Source organism: Ixodes scapularis, unplaced genomic scaffold (genome assembly GCF_016920785.2).
Source record: "Ixodes scapularis isolate PalLabHiFi unplaced genomic scaffold, ASM1692078v2 PGA_scaffold8__174_contigs__length_109621045, whole genome shotgun sequence".
Lineage (NCBI taxonomy): Eukaryota > Metazoa > Arthropoda > Arachnida > Ixodida > Ixodidae > Ixodes > Ixodes scapularis.
Window position 1 is genome coordinate 52,129,659 of NW_024609883.1, and position 16,869 is coordinate 52,146,527.

The 16,869-nt window shown below is 46.6% G+C and overlaps 1 protein-coding gene across 1 annotated transcript; it reads right to left on the minus strand.

Moving 5' to 3' along the window:
- Positions 1-1,171: 1,171 nt before the first annotated feature.
- On the minus strand, positions 1,172-16,808 carry LOC120841473 (RPII140-upstream gene protein). The gene is made up of 7 exons (XM_040212371.1): positions 16,528-16,808; positions 16,064-16,223; positions 10,061-10,149; positions 7,023-7,090; positions 5,538-5,616; positions 3,297-3,398; positions 1,172-1,852 (listed from the first exon to the last, which is right to left on the minus strand). Exons 1-7 carry the CDS (start codon positions 16,668-16,670, stop codon positions 1,753-1,755), a joined length of 741 nt encoding a protein of 246 aa, XP_040068305.1. The 5' UTR covers positions 16,671-16,808; the 3' UTR covers positions 1,172-1,752.
- Between the last annotated feature and the right edge of the window lie 61 nt (positions 16,809-16,869).

Below are 16,869 nucleotides of genomic sequence, written 5' to 3' on the forward strand. Positions count from 1 at the left end.
AAATTACACTAAAAATATTTTATTTTTCGCGAAACAAAAGATTGGGGATTGTTTTTGAGTGCTTCAAAAAGCAAAATCGGCCACTATCTCAAAATTTTTGAAATTAAGCGGAGTTGCCCTTTAAGGGCAGCGCAGATCATGCATCGGACGGATCGACTGCGTCGCTGGTCGGCCGGGACTCTCATCCTTACCGATCAAACAAGTCCCAGCCAGTCGACACAGCTGCAGTGTCCAAGCTCTGTCCTGCGCTGGCCCGCGACGAGCGACGTAGGAGGTCCGGCACCGCAGGCCCGTTCTTTGGGAGGTCTTGGCCCCGACCACGCCGCGTGCCTCTCTTCATATTTATCGATTCCCCTCCCTTCTTCGTCGTCCTTTTTATACATGGGGAGGCTCGCAACACGGAGGACTCGGTAGTGCCTTTCGTCGTCGCGTCAAATCGCAGGGATGCACGTGGGCTGGACGAGATTGCAGACGAGGAACGAATGTGCACCTAGAAAAGAAAAGACTGAACTCTGCCGGTTGTTACTTTTTTTTCTTTACTTGACCATTGTGTCAAAGTTTATTACAGTTATTACTTCCTTTGTGATAGTACTTATATCTCCTTTTTTTTTTCGGTGCCGTTTCATTGTCTACGAAGTCCAGTGCTTGGCAGGTTTTCGAAACAGACGAGCGGTCTGACTATTTTTTATCGCGATAGGCCAATGAAAAGCGTCCTTGCATTGTTTTTTTTTCTTGCGTGTTTTTGTTTGGTAGTTTGCCTTTTGGGCGTTTGATTGCCCACTTTATTTAATAAAGAAGAAACTTGCTCAAGACTTGCAACTGTGATCTGGTCTGCTTTGGTGCTCAATGCAAGAGGTGGCAAAGAAGCCGGCACTCAGTATTGTTTAGCCATTCAGTATGCTGAAACGCACCAGGTTTCCAGTCCACATCTACTATGGTACTCTTGAAACCTTCAACGACTTTAGCACCTCACCGAAACCTCTTTTCCGTTGCTTCGAAGCGACCCGTGGTTCATATGAAAACGAAATATACATTTGAAGCTAGTACTTCCTATTCACTAGGAAAAGCTGAAGTGATACTTAAGTACCACTTCATCTTATATGTCTGGTTGTGCCTTCTGGCCTAACTAAAAGCACACAAAGTAATGTTTCATTCCAAACAGACACTAATGAAATTTCAAGCAATGTTTTATTCCAAAAAGACACCAATGAAATTTCGAGAAAATGAACAATGCTGCAGTCTGCTATTAACTGAACATTTTGCTGCACCTCAATCTGTGATGTCCCCCACAGCAAGGCCATCAGTGACAAAGGTGTTAAATTTTGAACTAAAGTGAACGGATGCAGCTATTCATATTCATTTAATTTAGTCTCCGATCTTATGCATTGCCCACTGAGTAGCATGCACTCCAGTTAAGTATGGACAGAACTGCTATTCCACGTGTCTGAACTGTTATAAAATTACCCAGGTTGATGTGCAATGAAATGGTGAATAAACTAACATTTTACAACGTAGAGGTCGCCTACCCTGAAGGTACAATCTCTCAAACACAAGTTGGTAATGGGACCGTGAACCACCTCAATTTCCCCCTTTCAGAGGGCTTCATTGGCTGCCAGCTTCCAATGAGAAATTTGTGAGTTGCACAGCGTCCAAGTGAACGATTGTATCTCCTTCGAGCCCAGTTGATATTGTGCTCTCATTAGCTGAGACTGCCAGAAAATAATGCTCTTGTCTAACTAGGGAAGTTTGGGGTCACGTCGTTTCCGCTTTCTGTTCCTGAGACGCCTGGACCGCTTCAGCCACAGAGGACAGTTCTTTTTTGTGTTTCTTGTCCCACTTCGCTTTCTTCTCGCTGCAGGCAGAAAAAAGATTTATTTTTAGCAGAAGATCAATATGCAGTCTTGGTATGAATAACTCCGTTCCCCGGAAAAATTGTTGATGATAACGACTCCAGGTCGGTCTCAAATGATAATCGACAAAAGCGGCCACAAAGGACGCTGTTTATTTTTCAGGACGCCTACTTCCAAGTGGTGAGGAAGTGTCCTGCCTTTATTTACCTTTATGCGCAAGAGGTACACATGACCTATGAACGTTCTTCAGGTTTGTCATCTGTGACTGTGACACTTTGCAGAGAGAATGGTAAGTGACCCATTTCAGAGGAAAGGCACAAAACTTCAAACCATTTTTCAGTGCCCAAGTCTTGTCTCTTTCTCAGGAAAGGCAATGAACGAACGATAATGAAGCTCTGGGTGTGCTGTGACCCAACAGCTTCACCAATATTTCTTTTTTTTTTTTTTTTTTTGCATTTGTAGGTTGTTTTAAGTTTGCGAACACACTTTTTAGTTCATTCACAGACTATAGCTGTACATAGTTCAGACTGCAGGCTTCCATTTTAACGAGGCAGACTTTCGTGGGTGGCGGGTCTGCCCCCCAGAATCTTTTGTCTACAATAGACTCCCCTTATTTCAAAATTCAGGAAGTCACAAATTTTGTTTGAATTATCAGAAGTTCATCTAAATATGATGCAAGATAAAATTGTGATTTGCCATATGAATGGCTACACATGCAAAGCAGATATTTGATGATTTCCTCTACATGAGCCTACTGATCATAAGCAGGTATGCCACACATAAAACATTTGTGAAGTGTATAACAACTTTATTTAGCCCTCAAAACTGCTTTTTCATGTACTGTTTAGGCAGCACGTGACAACTAAAAGCAAAATAAGTTTGTTCATCAGGCCAAGAAGTTGCCTAACAAGAACAAGGTGAGCGATGAAAACAGGCAGAAAGCGGCGGTTTTCATAGCAACTTGCGCGGACGCTGGGAGGTGACTCTATGCCATGCCGCCACGTTGCAGCATCTGCGCAGGTTGCAATGGAAATTTCAACGTGGTGTCTGTTCTCACAGCTCATGATGCCCTGTTTGAGCCCCGTTGAGTGCGCTTCTCCCCAAGCACCAGTGCACTGCGGGGAAGCAACAGTCGCGGAAGAAAGCGCCGTGGGTGTTGCCTCTCTGCAATGCACCGGTGCTCAGAAAGAAGCGCCCTCAACGGGGCCGCAAGAACAAAAATTACAAATTATACGAAACCGCCGTTCTAATTAAGCGGCTTATGAATACGTTAAAAACATCGCAGGACCACCAAAACTTTGAAATTTGTTTTAATTTACCAGAAGCATAAAAACTCAGTTTGAATTATTGCGAGCCTACTGTACTAGCGAGGTGCCCGTGGTAACAAGGTCCATATTAACGAGAAACGACTAGCTGACTTGCATGCCCCACAAAACTGTTCCTTACTTGTACTCCTTCATCCAATATTGGTGCTGCCAGTACCGGAACTCGGGCACCGTGATGCCAAGGGCCTTTGTGCCGACACACATTGTGGTTCCGCTAACGAGCCTGTAGGTCAGGCAGCGGGGAAGGGAAAGATCCAGAGTTTTAGTCGGCTGCGTTTTGAGTGGCATAGGGCCCGTACTCGGGAGTGCGGGCATAGTGGAAGCAACAATGGCAAGCTCCAGACGTCCAACATCCCTGCAAAGCTTGCACGCTCGTGCAATGCAAGCATCACTCCTCAAGGCCACATGCTCGTGCTTGTAGCTTCCCCTTTGCCCGCACTTAAAATAAAATGGAGTATAGAATTTCTGAAAAAACGCTAACAAAGTTGTTTCAATTAGAAAGCTGGGTTCGCAGAGTGGTTTCAATAGAAAATCCAAGACTGAAAAAAAAAAAAAATCATGAGCCATTCCACTTTGCAAAGGTGGATGACCAGCGAAGCTGTTTAGCACATTACACCGACCTGCCCCAAGGAGCCAGAGGAAACTAGACATGCTCGACGGGAATGCCACCCGGCGAAAAGTAGAGACGCGCAACGGGACCGCCACCCCGGAAGAGCGGAAGGAAAGGAAACTAGACACGCAAGCGCTTGGAACGACGACAAAGAGAGGGCGGTGCAAGCGCAGACGTGGGCGACACGGGTCGGTAGCAGCAAATATTCTGAGAAACTTTCATTATCTACCCGAGAGTACTGATATTGAAAATGGTGCCTATTGATAACTAATCTACTGAATAGACCTACTGCTGAATTACCCAAGCATCAAGGAGAATGCAGGGAATGGTGTTATGCAGATGCAGCAGTAACTGTTCTAAAGCAAAAGCCTAAAACAAACAGCATCTTGCACGTGCGTTCGTCAACGCTTTATTTTGGTTATTTACTTCGAATCTTTCCTACGGGGAAGGCATGCGCGTGCGGCAGTGCGAGCGTAGAGTTTTTAGTCACTGCACACAAAACATTTACAAAACCCTAGCCATAAACAGCTTCGTTGTAAAATGCAAGTGAGGGTCGGATGACATGGGAGTTTTCGAGTGTCGAGATGTTGCAACTCCTTAACAGTAAATTCCAAAATTTGGGGCCTTTTAGAAGTTGCCTGAAAAATAGTAACTTATACTTTAAGTGGAACATTAGAGGTGCAACTTGTGCTCATCTTTTAACGTCAACTTTTAAAAGTGACGAGGCCCCTAGCAATGGCGTAGCCAGGGGGAACGGGAGGGGGGGGGGGGGGGGGGGGGGGCTTAAAAACGGAAACAGCAATTTTTTGCTTAAAAACATGGCAAAACGTTTTTTTAAGTGAATAAACAATGTTTTCACATCACTCTGAACTTATAAGCAGTGCCGCTTCACGGAAGTACATCGGCAAGCTGCATGCGCACGAAAACTGTCAAACTGGGTCGAACCGGATTTTCCTTCTCTCCCGTGCCTATTCAACTCCCGCAGGGAGCGGGGAGGGGCAAATCAAACATCAAGGTTGTTAGGGTGCCTAGATGTCTGTCTGTCTCAGGGTGGAGACATCCATTGTTGTCCGGAATGTGCCAGCGCGTGACGCTCTCGCGCACTCGGTGCGTGACTTGGGCGGTAAGATGGCGTCTATGCATTAGCCAAAGCTACGCGCTCGAGCTGAGTGACACCGGATTGCGCGCACTTCAAAATGCATAAAAAAACGATTGGGCGGAAAAATGGCTGAGATGTCACCACTCAAGCAAAAGCGCGCGTGTGTATGAAGGCACTCTAAAGGTTGTAATCCGTTGATGCCACCAAGTGGCAAAGCTCACAACTGTGCCGATGTTTTCCTTAGCAACCAAGGCTACATAGAAGCTGGCGTGGTCGTGAGCTTCGCCACTTGGTGGCGTCGACGGATTACAATCTGGCTGTTTGAACTGCCCCTGCCCGCTCCCCGCAGGAGTTGAATAGGCACGGAAGGGAAATTCGGTTCAACTCAGCTCAACAGGGCTCGCGTTCACGCAGCTTGCCGACATACTTGTGCGGAGCGGCACTGCTTTAAAGTTCATAGTGACTTAACAACATTCGCTTCATTTTATTTAAACAATGTTTTGGTGTCTTTTCAAACAAAAAATTGGTGTCTCCACGGTGTGGCCAGAACATGGTTGACACTTAGGCAATAAAATAGCCGCTAGCATCCCTTTAAGGTTTTTATTAAGTATATAGTCACAATGGCCTTGGAGCTGGAAGCCTACACCACTTACCCCAGGAGTCCACCCACCACCAGACCAGCGAGGGAACCCTTGACACCGAGGTTGACTTTGAAGAGAAAACCGGCGACAGCTGCAAACACGGAGAAACATGGGTGCGTTACGACTTATTTGCTGCAACTACGGAAGGTACCGAATATACTCCGTCTCGCGTAACAAAAGCTACAAGAACAAGCTGCGGGCTTTCAATTATACTCTGCTTTACCTTTCGACGGACCGCGAAGGATGCTACGAGCTGTCAGAGCCGACCTAATGCCATCCGAGCGTCGAACGCTCTTTGGGAGGGGTACAGCGATGTGCGGGGCGCATGGTTATGCGACACATTCGCGGCGCTGGATTTGCCAGGACAGGTTGTAGCATCTTCTGCAGCCCGTTGTAATGTGGAACGGAGTTTTGAGCCACTAAAGAAGCTACACTTCAGTGTAACAACACTCCAGCCATCGGATAGATGGCTGGATGCTAATGGCTGTGCTCTTTATAACGGGCAGTAGCTTGCGCCGCCTAGCCCGGGGCTTAAAATCATTGTTGCCAGCTGTCTGAAGTGTTTTTTGAGATTGCAGAAAACGACTTTCCGTCTTCCGAAAATGTGTGAACAGTTCACGACGGCCAAAAAAACATTGTTTTAGCCTCCCGACGCTGTATACAAAGCTTGGGAGATCGCGTTTTCAAACCGTGACGATCCCCAATTGCACCCGCTCTGCATTAAGCACCCAAATGGCTTGGCTCGCGAGAAAATCAAGCAACGTAGCGCCGATACTTCGAGTGTAGATCATCCAGTGGGGCTGCTTTCAACATTCCCGCCAAGCATGTGCACTTCTGCGGTGCAAGCAACCGTGGACGGCGTGCTCGTGTTTGTAGCTTTAAAATTGCTCACGTGTAAGGCAAAACAAACTATGGTTGACAAGTGTACTTAATTGAAGGGGCTGCCCTGCTTACGAGCCAGGCCCATGCACCCACCAAACTTACCGTTTACCTCCGGTTTATGGTAAAATCTGTAGTGGACAATGAAAAAAAAATGCGAGTGGACAAGCTGGAAGTCGGTTTAAGACAGACTTCATTCTTCCTTTCACTCGCGCCGCTCACGTTGCCTTTCTCGTTTTTTCAACTGCCACAATGTTTTTCTCAGATTGAATTTTATCCATGCAAGGACGACAGCGAAAAGCATTTCTGTTGATCTACTAGGCATTTTGGATCCCATGTCCTCAATACTACTGTTCGGCGAAATATTAAGTGACACGGGCCATTTACAAAAGTAAAGCCATTCGCTTCAATGTACAGCCGTCGATACTACAATTAAAAAAATTAGTTCACCCTGCATCAAAAATTTGATACTCGATACTATGTGTTCTGGACCATGCACAGTTGATATGTATGATTCAGACATTACACTGTGTACTCGACACCTCAATTAAAGCATAGCCCTCTGAAACAGGAGGGGAACTTGGATCAATCATTGCCCAGAAAAGTACAATATCTTACCTCCAGAGGCCACGTGCTCTGCAATGCCAAACTTGTTTCTGTACGTCAGACCCGAAACGGTACCGAGCCTGGAAAAGCGACATCACAGTATCAGCCGCAAGCACTGTGCACGGTGTTGCGACGGCCTTCGCTGGGGACTCAAAACGAATGTCTTCCAGAGGCCACGAGACCATCTGGAATCGCGGGCCCTCGCGAGGAGAAACACCGGCGTACGTGTGCGTGCCTGTGTGTGTGTGGGTCTGTTGGTGTTGGGTTTCAGCAAGAACGTCGACTCCTTACATCAGCCACCAGAGTGCAGCAAGAACGTCAAGGAATTACATCATCTGCGTCTCGCTGAAAGAACGCCCGGAAATTGCCTCAGCCGCCCCCGCACTTTGGACACCTCGTGAACACTTGAACACCAAGGAAGGCTCCTTTCTCTCAGAGGGCCTTCTCGCCCTCGGAGGGCTATATAACTTGGGATTGGGGAGCCAGAAATCGCTGACTGCAGACTGCCGATTGCCGATTAACCAGTCAACCATGCTACTTGTATATTCACTGTATATAAAAGTTATACTTCAGTACTCCCACTCCAGGCCTGTTTCCTCGGGGCCATGCTAGCAGCGAGCCACAGCCCCGACTCTTAGTTCCGCACCTGAGGTCGCCACCCTCCCGAACGCAACAGCGGGCAATTGAACGACTGTCCGCACTCGGGCCGTAGAATTTATTTTACTCTAAACTTTTAGACACCGAAGTTTGTTGTGGATCAGCCATAGAGCCTCGGCTGACTTGCAAATGTCGTTCATTGTCGCTCGGCTATCCGACGGAATCCGTTCACGTGCATGCTCAATAGATTGGCATCCAACTCGCCCTTCCTCGAACTTCTGCACACTTTCAAAACACATACCTTTCGCGTCAAAACACTTTCTTTACACTCTGCACAAATTATCAGCACTGGACACACCCTCGGACCATAAAAAATTATTCATGGCAAGCTGCTCTTCTTTTATGGAAATCACGAGGGGAGCAGCCATTGTTTCTTGCACCACAGTCACAGCTCAACTGATGCGATACATTCAAACCTACACAGCGGTGATCCGAGAAATGGCGACCTTGAACAAAAAGTGCTGTTTCAGACAGTGTGGACAACGAAAGTTTTAAAATAACCCAAGCATAGATAATGTCTTAATCACCCTCGTACCTTCCGCCATGCAGCCAAAGCGCGGCGAAAGGCATGAAACGCCTGCTGGAGGCTGGGCATTCAGAAGATAAATCCTGCTGCTCTCACTCTGGCACAGACTATTATAGTCTTTTACTTGAATACCTAGGACCAAATATTTTAAGAAATTAGACAGCTGCATAAGAAAGGAAATATACATATCAGAAGCGAGGAGATTTAGTTACTGAATCGAATGATGTATCGGCTGCTAAAATAGCTTTGTTCCGCAACGTAGCAAAAGTAAAGAAACGGCTGCTACATTTGTGGCCAAAGAATCACATACCGCAGAAAAAAGTATTGAGCATGTGCCCATGTCACGACAGCCGCCCACCCGCTACTTTTGAAACGTTTGAAATTTGAGCATAGGACATGTTGAGCGTCCATTTCAGACTTCCGAGCCGATCCGCGGTCACCGAAAAAATTAGAATGGCAGGGCGTGTCTTTGGAACTCCCGACCTCCGGCAGGTGCTCCGTGCCTTCCGCCATGCACCGGTTGCGCGCGCGCTCGAAGTGCAGGAGGCAGCGTCGAAGGCAGCGAGCTCATACTAAATATAGGAAGCGTCGTCGTCGCCGTTGTTCTAACTTTGTCAGTGACTATAACCAGAGTCCTGCGAGATGCTACGGGTTGCGGAATTTCTCTGCGATGCCCCAGGAGAATTTGGCACGCGACCACGCACGGCGCTGGCGTCGACGAGTCGGTTAAGAGCCGCCAGTCTAGCCAGCACCGCTAAGAGTCTGGCAGCCGGAAAGTGGTGTCGGAATTTCAAACCCACTCTGAAAGAGCCGGCGATCGAATGTGGTGATGCGTCGTCGCAAGGATGGCGTTTTTCATTAATGTAAGCCCCTGAGCATCTTCCGTTCTGTACGCTCAAACTTCAGAGCCACGAGCAGCACCGTCATGAAGAGGCGCAGCAAGTCCGTACGCTCAATTACCTGGCCCCTTTTTGCTAGCAAAAACAGTTTTTAAACAAAAAAAAACGAGGGGGAAAAAACTTAATTCTAAGTTCTGATATTAGAAGTCATTAACGAATGATCGGAGCTTGCATACAGTGATCAATTAGAGGCGTAAAAAAAAAAGTCGGCATACAAGAAATTGTTTTGTGAAGACCACCAGTAATCGCGAATTTTCGGTGGCTCACTGAGTTGGGTGGGCAAACAAAAACGCTCCCTCTGGGACTGTGGCGCTCCTGGCGGCACTTTCTGGTCCCGTACCGAACTTTGGACCAAGTTTCGTGGCCAGTAGCGTATCAAAGGACATTGCTACAACTGACCGAAAGGCTCCTCCTTGTCAGCTGCTTCTCCGAGCAACCTGGCGCAAAGTGGTGAAGCCTGCCCTGTCACGTGCCCCCTCCCACATCTTTGCTCTCTGACCTCGAACTCCCGTTTGGACGCCTGCTGTTATTTTGTAAGGCACTCTCATTAAACCATACCCAACTTAATTTCGTCTCTCGGTTTGGAAGTAAGAACTCTCGCATAAAATTACGAATGACACGCTATTTTAAGAAGTCGACTTCAAAAAAGAAAGGCTTTTTGTGACATATGTGTCTCGTGGCCAAGGAACCCTTTAAGGTCTCGACATTGCAGCATTAGAGAGGCGTAGAATCCTAGACACCTCGTAAAAAATAGCGCACGGAGTGTTAGACACATAGCTACGCACCAAGGAATACCTTGGATCTTCTAAAATAGTCCTTAAACTGGCAAAATACTTTGGTTGGGTGCGAGGGCAGCCGAGGAAATTCTGGAATTCCGGGATCCCAGAAGGTACTCCAGGGAACCCTGAGGCCCCTAGAAACCCAGTTCGAGGACCCACGGCGTAGGAAACCGGGACAAACGCACTTACACATAGATTCCGGAGAACAGCCCTATCCGCCAGCCTAGCTTGAATCCGCCCCGGAAGAACTCCAGAGCCATCTTGTCCTGCATCTCCTTCTGCAAGAGCCAAGACGCGACTGTCGAGAGATCAACAGCCTCTAGCTGGTCACGTGGAACTGCTAATTTTTTTTCATGTATGGAGCAAGATTAACCGATGCAATCAAATCGTGTAAGCTCACACCGCAACACCCGGGACTCCTGGGATCGATCCTCCATCCTGCCCGTTTCGATCTGGACGAGCGTCGTACCGGCGTGTGGTCGTCTATTGCCACTGCGAGGCGCACGTAAAAGGTCCCGGGCTGGCACGGTGGTGCCGCGTGGCTAAATTTTCTGGCTACGGCGGAGACCCCGGATGCCCACTGGGGCCGTTTACAACGTCCCGCCATCTAAATGTACGCACGGAACGATTTCGAAATCATGTGACTTGATTTGTGCCCACTTTATTGACGGTCTCCTCAATAGAGCAAAGCCTACAAATGAGCACTAAGATCTCTTGGGGTTGGACTGTGTATTTGGAGATCTTCCTCTTTAGCATTTTGTGAAGATTGTTCGAAAAACACCACTAAAGCGAACGAGAAAGTGTGATGAAACATTGTGTTGCTAAAGTCCTTGAACCTCACTTCAAAAGTACATTGTATTTATACTACTTTACTTCCACTCCATCTACACATTAGATATGCATCTTTTATTGTACAATCCATGCGACGTACCAAGACGGACAGAAAAGGTCATTCGTAGACTAAAACTTGGTGTAGAATATACGCAGAAATTTCTTCACCGGACTAGACGAGCCACGATGCCAGAATTCGTAGCTTACGATTTAATTGGAATGATTAGTTGTTTCAATTAAAATTGTGTCATCTATGGCAGAGAAAGATGTGAACATAAAGGGCCGATGCAATTTTTACTTCGAAAGAATTTGCAGTTTTTAATTTTTACATTGTTTATCTTACCAAAAGGAATGGAGGTTGGGCCTCATTCTTTTGAAATATCTCGATATTGTTGCGTAACATAGCGAAGCCAAGATCAGAAATATTTCGCGATTTGCAGCCGTGGCCATGAGAACTAGGCACGACGCCAACCTGAGTGCATTGTAAAAAAGTTGGCAAGATGTGCCATGATGTGCTCTAAAAATTGGCTTGCTCTTTATGTTTATACAGCCTTGATGGAGATGCGCCTCAACGGGTAATCGGTCTCTTAGCTGTAGATGAGAAATTTAGCCAGTGCGGTACAACCGCTAACCTGGGATTTTTAACGTGCATCACGCAGTAGTGATCACACGAACACGTGCCGGTACGAAACTCATCCAGATCGAAACGGGCGGGGGCGGCGGGGATCGAACCCAGGAGGTTCCCAGCGCAAGCTTTCGCTCCATGCTCCGAGCTGAGACGCGTTAGCCCACTCGGCCACTTCCTCCCTTGATGTGCTCTATCTGAGACTATCTTTTATAAATATTGTCATTTCAAGATGAGTGAATGCGTCAAAAGCCTCATATCATTGACAAAATTGTACTATATTAAAGGGGCCCTGCAAGGACTTTTTACTGTTTTTTAATTTGCACCGAACCTGAGCGCACTGAACGTAGTAAATTAGTGAAACTTTTCTTTTCGCGAAATTCGCTTTATTTCAAAAGTTATAGGCAATTTAGAATTACAAAAACAAGCAAAAAATAACCTCCTTCATGACGTCGTAGGTCCTGGCTTGAGTGGCCGTGAACTAGAGGAGGAATAGTGAGCTCATCGAGCGCTCACGGCCGCCGCACTCCGTGTCGACGGCGCGAGAGGGCGCCACTAAAGCATGTTCTGGATAGGCTGTATGCAGCGGGCAGCCAAAGCGGCTTTAATTGCATTTGCTGCGTGATTAATCACTAATTCGGCATGACACTTCATTGGCCACGAACAACAGCAAACACGGGGTAAAGATCAGTTCAGAATGGGAGCCACTTCCCGCTGCCATACCACGAAACGGCCAAACCGCAAGACAAAGCCTCTCGCCGAAGACCTTCGGAACGCTCGGAGCCGGTCGGATCCTCCTGTCCATACGACTGCAGCGCCACCGCGTACATCCGGGATTTTTCCGTGTCGGCGCCTTATCCCACTACTCCTTTCTAGTATCCGCCGTTTTTTCCACCGCTTGGCGGCGGGTATGTCGACGGGTCATTTCTTGTTTCCGTACTTTATAAACTGCATTTCTTTCTTTTATTCATCTATAATAGTGAACAAAAACTACTTTTATAAATAATTGAAACGGTTCGTGCCACTTGTATTTTGTATTTCGACCAAAAAGAAGTTTTTAGAGGCTCTGACCAGTAGTAAGCCCAGGACCAAAGACGTCACATTTTGCGCGCTTTCGGTACCGCGGGTCGCCCTCGTCGGTGGAGGAGGTTTCCGTGTCGCCCGGTTAAAATATGGCACACTGATATTTAGCTACTCTTTCCGTGCCCGCTGGCTTGCCCGAACCCCAAGAGACGTGGAAACCGCATAAAAGGTAGACGCTTAAATATGATTGCAGGGCCCCTTTAAGCTTCAGGGGTGCCACCCACCCAAGGTGAAAAAAAAAATCATTCCTTTTTTGTTCTATTGCTACTACATCAGTCCGACTTCCTTACAAGAAGGCAAAGGCTCTGTCCTCCTCCCCCTCCTTCCCCCTCTCCACATCGCTCAGGGCAACCTTCAAAGTCATCAGGTGTGTCGACAATCGCAAGCAGTGGCGGCGCACGCTGGAGTCTCCGAAAGAAACCCCAACCGGATTCTCCATTTCCCCAGTGCACTTGGTGACACGTCACTGCGTCTGTGACTCGGAAACTTCAACTGTTTAACAACTCTTTAAAAAAGAACTAACATACCCAGGCAAAATTGGTTTTCAGTTCTTTACTCCCAACGTGACAGGGAACAAATCCCACAATGATATGACCGAAGTTCAAAGACTGTTGCACCGCCCCTTTAACCCCTTAACCGTTTTTTGGAATTCCTGACTCTTAACTGCTTGATACAGTTGAACCCGTTTATAACGAACAGCAGGAAATTCTAGGATCAGTTCGATATAGCAAGTAGTTCGATATCGCAAAAAACATATACAACCAACTTCCAAGATGAGTTTGTTGTAAGGCGAGACCTTCTCTTTCTTTCTCATCTCTTCACTTCGGCCTTTAACAACGCGCTGGATTGTTTTTTTGCATGCTTACGAATCGCTTCTCTTCGTAAGCAATCGCTTTGGGATGAAAATATTTTTTTTTTCTGTGTGTGCGTGTAGAGTGTATTTTTTTACCTTTCTCCCCTTCTGAATCGCTTCTGTTCGCTCAATTTTGTTCGCAACTTGAGCTGCTCAAATTTTCTTTCTTTCCTACTTCTTTTTGGGGGGAAGGGACAGGCTAGAAGACGATTCTTTGCGCGTTTTTGGAAGCCTTTTCTGGGAGAAAAAGTTTGATATAGCCAATATGTTGTTCGTTATAAAACATACTTGTTACATGCATTTTCATTTAAATGTTACGCGAGTTCAATATCGACAATAATTCGCTGTACGTAGGTTCGTTCTAAACGGGTTTCACTGAATACCCTTTCAGAAATTGTGAAATGATGCATATATTATGCGCAGCTTCCATTAGGTGGTCTCGTCGCCTCCAGCGAGAAGCCTGTGATTTGTTCCGAGTTCGCACCGACCACTGACGCAGCACTCATATGGAATGCGTTTCAATCCAAGCACACTCCGAATGCTGACGAAGCGCTCATGTCCAATGCGTGTTCACAGAGAATGACCAAACAATGGCGGCCACACATAATCTATGCATCATTTCAAAATTTCGAAAAGGGTCCTATTGTTGGCTTCAAAATTATATTTCTAACCAAAAACAGAATGCAAGCAAAATTTAAAAATTTAGTGCTGCCATTTTTTGGCAGATTTACAAACTAAGCCATGAGCAAGCCTGGTTTGTCCAAAACAGTTGAGTGTGTGAACTAGGGAAAGCAGACGAGTTATACTTGTCCTGAACGGCTTATGGACAGCTCCACGCTGACGAGCTAGGCTCGTCGAAATCGACTAAGGGGTTAAAAGCACGCTTGCATGCCCAGACAACCAATCCTTCTCTGTGGCAAAGGGGCTTGGGGCCTGGGACAAGCCAGACAAAAAAAAGACGACCACAGAAGCGCTCTTTAGTTTCCTAAGGGAGACACGCCTGGACTTCTGCTTACAGATGCTGAACCTCGGCATATGTGACCAGTGCCGTGCTCGCAGAGTTTAAAACATAACTTCTATGCCTTTCGTTCTCTGCTCTCCCTCCTCTTTCAACGTTTCTTTCAATCTCCTCATTTCTCCTCCCCAGCACAGAGTAGTCAACCTAAACATTAAACAAGGTTGATTTTTCGGTCTTCCTGATCTGCCCTTCCTTCCTTCAAGCTGGTAGTCTCTCAGTTTGCCTGAGGCTTACCTGAACTACTGTTTAAATGTACTGAGTCGGCTCGTCAAAGCAATCAGCTTTTTTGCAGAGAAAGTTAGAAGTGATTCTTAGCAAATCTGGATCAGAAATCACTGCTCTGCTTGCTTGCTTTTTTTTTTTTCTTAATCTGCTATCATTCTTTATTGGTAGCAGCAGACATAAGCTGGCTTTTTACATCCACGATTCATAAATGGCGCTAGCTGTCGTACGCACAAGTAGGTAGTTTCGTGATGAAAATGTCATGGAGTGGAACTGGAAAGCGCCATTCATGAGCTGCAATCTGTTGAACTGGCCTACGGCTCCTACCGACGAGGGACAGCCATTCATGACTCATATGCTTCAGAAAATTTCTTCTTAACCTTGATTCAGGTAACATATAAAGCTAAAACTTTTGCATTCTGTGTTCATTGTAGGGCTACCTTCCAGTGAAGTATCAGGGTTGCGATAAGCACTGTTTTTCGTGCATTGCAAAAAAAAGAAAAGAAAGCCTGAATACTTTCTTGGATACTGTATATACTATTCACAGTACTGCATGGTAAGCAAATTTGTTTGCATCTTGCACAGAGGGTTCTGCTGTCACAAAGCTGCACGCTGAGTGGAAAGGTATAGTGGGCAGACAGAAAGGTTAAACTTCCCAGCACTGAGCTCTAATCGAAGTATAAGAGTGGGCAAGCACAAAGCTAGGTGATGTTCATCTCCTATTTGCACAGTAGTTGCTGTGGTGACGGCACTCAGACGTCGAGCTGTGTCGTCGTCTGCAAGTTGTAGCATTGGGTATGATTGTGATATGTATAAATGTGCACACACAAAATTGTCAACTACTTCGAGCAACGTCGGTGAATGCCGGCAGTCGCAGCTTCTGCACTTTGCCAAAATTGGTTTGCAAAAAAGCGCGCACACAAGCCGCTACAGATATATCCCGATCATGATGCTACCAGCACAGAGCAGTTGACAATTGCATGTTTCCTTTCACATGAATTCGACTGAACGCAGTGTTGTGACTAAGACGAGCAGAGAAGCTACAACAAAACAAAGAACACACGATTGAGACACTACCTGCTAAACACCGAGAATGAAGGTCGTGTTCCAAAATCTAGTCAATCTCACAATAGCAAATGTTTTTGTATGTTATTGGTGTTGCTTAATCTGCGTCACGTGATATGGTCTGCTGGAGTAGCTCGGATCCATTCAAGCAAGATTTGGAACACAGCTGGAGCCTGCTGGCACGGGGTTGGGTTGCACACATGATCTATTCCTCTCCTCCTTTGTGCCCTCCTTCTTCATGTGTGGAGAGATGAGTATTAGCAGGTTTTCTCACCATACGCTCCATTTCAGCTTAACATGGCGAAGACTGAATGCTAAGGGTGAAGCAAACAGACAGAATAGAGCGCGGCCAGTCTCCGTGGGATTAGTGAGCACTCCTACAGCATGTTACCGCGGGCCTCACTCCAACTTGCTCGCTGGGGCCATAGCTTTTTTTTGCTGCTTGCTAAGGCACACTGAAATAAATTATCCTAATCGATTTTCACAAGTACCTACCATTGCATCTTTGGGCTTGAGGTAGTAGTTTGCCTCGTTCTGCCTGATATAATTCACTTTGGCCTGCTTGGCATAGTTTAATCCACCACTCAGACCTCCGAGTACGATACCTATGCCCATCCCGGTCTTCACGAGCTCGAGTTCGGGTCCAAAACCAGCGCTGCAGTGCAAAGGAAACGTGAGATCAGCTTGGGAAAAATACCGACAAGTGCATGGTAAATATTGAATTACTAGAATATTATCTGCTACTGACACCAGATGATGACACCAGATCATTATATTGCATCTATCTTTTCGCAATTTTTATGCCACCTTATGTCCGTGAAGCTGCGCGGTTATCGGCGTGCAGAAGCCGATAATTGCCGAATATCGTCTGAATGAAATAAATAGCACTGTACTACGTTGAATCTTGCCAAAAATGAAAAGGGTCCCACCGCCGTGGTCGGGCTGGTCGGGCTACTTACGAGAGGTCATACATGGTCCTCAGTCGATCCCAGCCGGTTTCGTTTTGGAGTACCGCGATTTGCGAGAAGTCAACGGGCCGGTCAATTTCGCTTACGATACCACGGGGGGCCTGGTCATCGGGCTGCTTCTGTGTTGCAGACATGACGATTAAGGACCTAAGCTTATATCACCGATCTTGGGATTTAGCGTGTTTTGTTCACTTCAGCTAATGAAAATCGAATCCGACGCTCTTCAAAATCTCTTCAGCCATTTCTCCATGTGCCGCAGCGACCATTGGATTGGCTTTAAAAAGTGCTTTGTGTCGGCTATTCTCATCCTTTTCCCGCTTTCCAGCAGGTTAC